Here is a 7,159-nt window from a genome sequence, read left to right as displayed (position 1 = left end):
TCCGGTCACACTTCCGGTTGTGGCAGCAAGCCTGAAGAGGAGGGCTCAGTCAATCTCCATGCACCCCCTGGCAGAGGCCACAGGCCCTAGCAGGGTTGAACTTCCATGCTCCAAACCTGTGGGCTGCCCTCTGTTGTCCCGGAGAAAGTTTTATCCCATGCAAGCTCCATCTCGTAGTTCTTCCCTTACAGAGGCGTCCCAGCCAGGTAAGAATCCCAGCTGTATGTATATATATATATATAAATATATATGTGTGTGTGTGTGTGTCTGTGTGTTCAGTGTACTTGATGGTCAAATAGCAAGGCACATTTTTTGATTATATTAATGATTTATTCTGAGAATGCAACATCATTAACATTGTCCTCAAAAACATTTTGCTGATAAAATGCCAGGTAAAAACATAAAAGGAAAAAACATTATTTTAGAAAGAAAGAGAAGCTGTAACATTGATCAACTGGAAGAGAATCCACACAAGTAAATGTCAGTTAAAAGTGACTTGAAAGTAGAATAACTGCATTAAAATGATTACCAAAAGAATGTAAATCCCTATTTTTTTCCCTCTAGCAAATATAAAGATGTATTGTTAAATTGTAGTTGTTAAATAATGTTACCATGCAAATTTATTGTGACTTAAAATGTAATTTTAGAGTTTATTTAAAAGTGAAGTCATGCAGAATTACAGGATTTAAACTTTTTTTTTGTATTGTATTGTATCTTTTCTTTGTATTGATTTTGTCAGTTATAATTTTGAACATTGACTTGGTTCCAGGTATTTTTTAATATATTTTTAAGTATTTTAGCAATTCTGCCACAGTTAACTGTTTCCTGTAAATTAAAACCTGTATTGCACATCTTGTTTTACTCTTTTAAAGTTGGCACAAATCTTCCACTGCTTTCTTCTCTTCAGTAACCTTTTATGCTTTACTGCAAAATAAAGTAAATTAAGGGTTAGTTTAATGACATTTTTCAGGAAGTGTACAGCAGAATAACTGCTACTCTGAAGTACAGTAGATGTGATTTTTCTGCTTTGGCACTCAAAGAATCAACATAAAAATAGAAAGGCTTAACAAAATACACTGCAAGTTAAAGTTTAAAATATTATGGGGAATCATATGGCAACTTCTTGCAAGAATTAACCCATTGTAACCAGATGGGGGAGCTGCTGAGAAAAACCATATACCCAGAATAACCACTGGATGAGACCATCTTGCAAATAAGAGGGTGTTATTTAAAAAAAGAAAGAAAGATAAGAGAAAGAAGCAACATATTAGGTAATACAAAGTAAACACAATAAAGTCCAAGTGATTTGTCCCTTAATATGAGAATGGGGTAGCCCTAGCTGGCACATAAGCCCCAATTGTCTTATATGCTCCTTTTTCACGTCTTGCCTTTTTCCTCTACCAATAGTATTCTCCTTCTCCGTTCTGCCATGTGAGCCCTTGTTCCAATTCCACTCCCAACTCCTTCCTTCACATGGGAGAAGTTGCCGAAGTTCGTTAAAAGATTGGCTGAGAGGTCTTTCTGGTAACCACAGATCTGGTAAAGCCCATGAAAGAACTGTGACCACCTCCCTGGAGTTCTGTCCTCTGGGCCCTGTTTTCCCTTCCTAAAAGACTGCCAGTCAAAACCACAACTTCCAGACAACCCTTCGTTGGTCTCTGTTTTTGCCTGTCGTCCACACAACACTAGTGTATTTTAACCCCCAAAAACTAAGGCTTTTGAAAATGCTCTCTAGATCTGTATGTTTCTGAAAATGCTGGCTCAGTGTTGTAGTGTGGATGATTGAAAATGAAGAATTTTGCAAAACTGCACTAATCGCACACTGATTGGCTTGTACTTACTACATAGCCCTTCCCTGAATGGATCCTGCTCGTTATATTTTCACAGTTGCTTTACTTACTTTATACCCATGTATTCCTCTCAATAACAATTCCTCATCAACATTTTTTTTGTTGTTTTTCATATTGCCATTGATGTTCTCCGCATGTAAGCTCAAGGTCCAAATGAATGTCTAGTGTGTAGGACACTTTCCGTATCTATTTCCGCCAATGTGTGCATGCTCAGTGTAGGCGAACTTTTACGTCATGTGTCATTTCTGGTTGTTTTACGGTGGGTGGAGATGCTTTTATAAATGATATGAAAATTCTAGTATGGATGGAGATGGATTTTGTTTGAAAATGCAATTTGTAAAATGAAAAAGTAGTAGTGTTATATTGGTGCCATAATCTGGTTTACAGAAATTAGCAACTGCTTTATTAAAGCCCTTTATTAAAGCCATAAAGCCCATATCATTCTGAGAGTGTTTAGGATGAAATGATGGAATGATTTAGTCTAACTCAAAGTTTTGAGACACCTCAGCCTGCTCTCTTCTACATTATTTGTTAATTCTTCCATTACTTACACACACATTTTTCAATATAGGGTGATGGTGGATGCTGCTTAATTGTATTTAGGAGGCTCTGATACCCCAAAGCGCTAAAATTTTGGGCCAGTCTGTGCATTCTCTCTGTTTCTGCGTTGATTTTCTCTTATAGCCCAAAGTTGTACAGAGTAGGCCGACTGGTTGTAAATTGGCCTAATGTGAGTAACTGGCCTGATACCCCATCTATGGATGGCTCCTGCATTGTCCCAGTTTCACATGGATACATGTTTCTCAACTCTTTTGGTATTGCAACCCATTTTTTATCATTTAATCTTCTTCTTGTTCCCCACCATCTAATTGAGCACAATTGTCAGAGCAGGAGGAGTGGGTGTCTTCCTTGCGACTGTCAGAGTAGAAGGAGGATTGAGCGTGATCACAACCCACCCAACCGTGACCCACTACATAACCCACTGCAACCCACTACCAATTTAAACAATGGCAAATCACAACCCAGTGGTTGAGAAACATTCACCTGGATATACTCTGTTCCTTTACCTGCCTATATAGGAATAAACAGGTTCAGAAAATTAATATATTATTTTGGATATGACTAACATTTAGAAAACATTTTACATGGACTATGGTTTTATGTTGATTAAAAGTGTGTTAATATTTTGTTAAGAGTTATACTGTTACCAAAATGATGATGATTTACTTGTTGTAGCTGTGGTGGTAGAATATGGGAGAGTAATTGGTGAATCTTTGGAGTGCTAGACAGTCTGGTAAAAGTGGAAATGTGGGAGGTGACTGGAAAAACATGGACAGTAACAGCTGATATTGTGGAGTGGATTCAAATAAAAACCTCTTGTCACTCTGTGAGATTTACAGAGAATGTACCTGAAGACTTGAGATGACAAGTGTAGATGCCCAGGATGGAGGTGAATTCCTTACCTAGCTAGGATACCGTAACAGAAGGATGGAATAAATTGGGGCAATACCCGGCAGGGACTCCTTATGTTTCCCATGATCATTGGGATGCTCAGAGGCTACTGGAACGAGCAAGAGAAGATGAAAGGGAGCAGTTCATCCCCCTATAAAACTAGGTGGCAGTGTCCCTCATATTGAGTCCCAGTCTGGACATCTGCAGGGCTGTATGGGAGTTGGAGTTGAGAAGTGCAGCCCTGTAGGGATCCCTGGGGGACAACAGAGGATGCTGCCGGGGATGTACCTCCCTGGCCTCCTTATAACCCAGAAGTACTTCCAATAGGCCATGTTATGTCACTGGAATTGCTCCCGGTTCCACCTTAAAAGGAGCCCGCTGCCATAGCTCAAGGAGTCAGTTGGGAAACAGTGGACAGAACTCATTGGAGGAGAGAAGGAGAAGGAGAACAAGAAAGAGAAGGAAAGCAAGCATTTAAAGGCTGTGTATTGACTGGATTAATTATTATTTTGATCTCTGTGGATTAAAGAATCATTTATTTGAACCCAGAGTTGTGTTGGGTTGTCTGTGTTTGGAGTTGGGGGCTCATTGGCATCTTTGTCTCGGTTCTGGTGCTTCCTGTTTTGCTATATGGTTGAGACATGGATGCTATCCATTGAGCTGAGACGAAGACGCCATTAATGTATCAGCCTACCTGCTTATTTTAAGCAAGCCACCCAGGATAATACCCTACTTTGACAATGATGGTTCCTTTGCTGCTAATCTTCAGTAAGCTTTCTGACTTTAAGGAAAGGTTGCATTTTGATTGAGAATTATACATCCATTTGTATTTTCTAATATATTTTATTCTGCTACTATTATTCTGCTCTTAATAAATACTTCTTTGCTGTTACAGTATATTTCTTTCATATTTGATTGAGTGAAGTAATAAAGAAAACATAGGGCACCTGGAATGGGGAGATATAAGAGAGAGCAACATAGTTTGAAGTAATGTATTGTTGGTGGGTAAGTGGCATTAACCAAAGTGTTGGCCTTCATGTATCTAGGTTATTCTTGTTGACCAAACTGGCCATTAGGTCTAGGTTATACAGTTATATGGAAAAGTTTGGGAACCCCTCTCAGCCTGCACAATAATTTACTCTACTTTCAACAAAAAAGATAACAGTGGTATGTCTTTCATGTCCTAGGAACATTTGAGTACTGCGGTGTTTTCCGAACAAAGATTTTTAGTGAAGCAGTATTTAGTTGTATGAAATTAAATCAAATGTGAAAAACTGGCTGTGCAAAAATTTGGGTCCCCTTGTAATTTTGCTGATTTGAATTCATGTCACTGCTCAATACTGATTACTTGCAACACCAAATTGGTTGGATTAGCTCGATAAGCCTTGAACTTCATAGACAGGTGTGTCCAATCCTGAGAAAAGGTATTTAAGGTGGTCAATTGCACGTTGTGCTTCCCTTTGACTCTCCTCTGAAGAGTGATAGCATGGGATCCTCAAAGCAACTCTCAAAAGATCTGAAAACAAAGATTGCTCAGTCTCATGGTTTAGGGGAAGGCTACAAAAAGCTATCTCAGAGGTTTAAACTGTCAGTTTCAACTGTAAGGAATGGAATCAGGAAATGAAAGGCCACAGTTCCTGTTAAACCCAGCAGGTCTGGCAGGCCAAGAAAAATACAGGAGCGGAATATGCGCAGGATTGTGAGAATGGTTACAGACAACCCACAGATCACCTCCAAAGACCTGCAAGAACATCTTGCTGCAGATGGTGTATCTGTACATCGTTCTACAATTCAGCACAATTTGCACAAAGAACATCTGTATGGCAGGGTGATGAGAAAGAAGCCCTTTCTGCACTCACGCCACAAACAGAGTCGCTTGTTGTATGCAAATGCTCATTTAGACAAGCCAGATTTATTTTGGAACAAAGTGCTTTGGACTGATGAGACAAAAATCGAGTTATTTGGTCATAACAAAAAGCGCTTTGCATGGCAGAAGAAGAACATCACATTCCAAGAAAAACACCTGCTACCTACTGTCAAATTTGATGGAGGTTCCATCATGCTGTGTGGCTGTGTGGCTAGTTCAGGGACTGGGGCCCTTGTTAAAGTCAAGGATTGGATGAATTCAACCCAATATCAACAAAGTCTTCAGGATAATGTTCAAGCATCAGTCACAAAGTTGAAGTTACGCAGGGATTGGATATTCCAACAAGACAATCACCCAAAACACAGTTCGAAATCTACAAAGCCATTCATGCAGAGGGAGAAGTACAATGTTCTGGAATGGACATCACAGTCCCCTGACTTGAATATCATTGAAAATCTATGGGATGATTTGAAGCAGGGTGTCCATGCTAAGCAGCCATCATATTTAACTGAACTGGAGAGATTTTGTATGGAAGAATAGTCAGAAATACCTCCATCCAGAATCCAGACACTCATCAAAGGCTATAGGAGGCGTCTAGAGGCTGTTATATTTGCAAAAGGAGGCTCAACTAAGTATTGATGGAATATCTCTGTTGGGGTGGCCAAATTTATGCACCTGTCTAATTTTGTTATGATGCATATTGCATATTTTCTGTTGATCCAATAAACTTAATGTCACTGCTGAAATACTACTGTTTCCATAAGGCATGTCATATATTAAAAGCAAGTTTCTACTTTGAAAGCTCAGCCAACGCTAAACAGAAATCCAAAGAATTAAGAGGGGTTCCCAAACGTTTTCATATGACTGTATATGGGGACACCCAGGTGTTGTTTACTCCAAAGCTTGTGAGTCCATACTGTATGTGGAGTACTAAGGATTGATAGTTTGTGCAGGCACAACTTATAATCAGTTCTTAAGTGAATTGGATCTGTGTTTGTGTGTTAAGCTAAGGGTTCAAGAGTAGACCAGTCCAAAAATGAACTTGGTAAGTGCCACTCACCTCACAACAATACAAGAGGAATAAGGAAGATTTTCCCTTTGCCAGTTAGATAGACTTAATACATATTTAAATGTGCACTTTACATCATGGAAGTGGCTTGTTAATTCATTCATCTATCTCCAAAATTCCAGAATCTGCTTATTTAACTACAGGACTGCAAGGAGTTGGACATTGTACCCTGAATAAGACTCAAGCTGAGGACCTCATTGCACATTCACTCTTACGCCAGCTGTAACTCATTTTAGATGAGCCAGTCATCCTAATCTGCAGAGAGAGGTAATACATGGGATTCTCTACTCAGTGCTTCCCACATTCTTACTTGGTTTAAAAAACGTTTTGATGAAATGGTTGCATGTTCTGTCTAGATAAGCAACATGTCTTTTATTATAGGGATAAGCATGTAGATGGAAGAAGACCTGTTATTTAGAATGCCCTACAATGTACTCCATAACTATAAACAAGAGAAATCATGTTAATAGTCAACAAATACATTTTCCATCTAGTGCATAATATAAACTTCATTTATCGTCTTACCATTGGGACATAAAATCCTGTGCAGTCCAAGACTGTATGAACTCCACTTGGTCACTGGTTAGATATCCTTCCCTTGTCCTCATGTCATCATTCAGGTCATTGTTGGCACTGCCACAGAAGCCATCCAGGTGACTGAAGAGACTGCTCTGTATGGTCAGTGACAGATCCCCAGCAGCACCGATTTGCAGGCTTACTTTCCCAGTCTGCTCTATCACTACAGCACCATTGTTCAGTGATACTGAAATGTTATCAGTAACTTTGTAAGGGAGAACAGCACGCCTGCCATTCACCTAAAAAGAGAAAAGGAGAAAATAGTTAGACAGTACAGTGTTAGGCCGGGAAATGTGATTATAATGCTATCTAATTTTAGTAGTGGCCTTATCTCTGAATAGACTT

General features: G+C 39.3%; 1 protein-coding gene across 1 annotated transcript in view; it reads right to left on the bottom strand.

The window, feature by feature from the left end:
• Window positions 1-308: 308 nt before the first annotated feature.
• LOC114668162 (IgGFc-binding protein-like) overlaps window positions 309-7,159 on the bottom strand; it is a 29,743-nt gene continuing 22,892 nt past the window's right edge. The window contains exons 13-14 of the mRNA XM_028823801.2: window positions 6,764-7,053; window positions 309-924 (exon numbers count right to left, since the gene is read on the bottom strand). Of these exons, the coding sequence (XP_028679634.2) occupies window positions 915-924; window positions 6,764-7,053 (300 nt within the window). The 3' untranslated portion in view covers window positions 309-914. The remainder of the gene's footprint in view (window positions 925-6,763; window positions 7,054-7,159) is intronic.

Source organism: Erpetoichthys calabaricus, chromosome 17, assembly GCF_900747795.2.
Source record: "Erpetoichthys calabaricus chromosome 17, fErpCal1.3, whole genome shotgun sequence".
NCBI classification, from domain to species: domain Eukaryota; kingdom Metazoa; phylum Chordata; class Cladistia; order Polypteriformes; family Polypteridae; genus Erpetoichthys; species Erpetoichthys calabaricus.
This window is presented reverse-complemented; position numbering and strand designations above follow the sequence as displayed.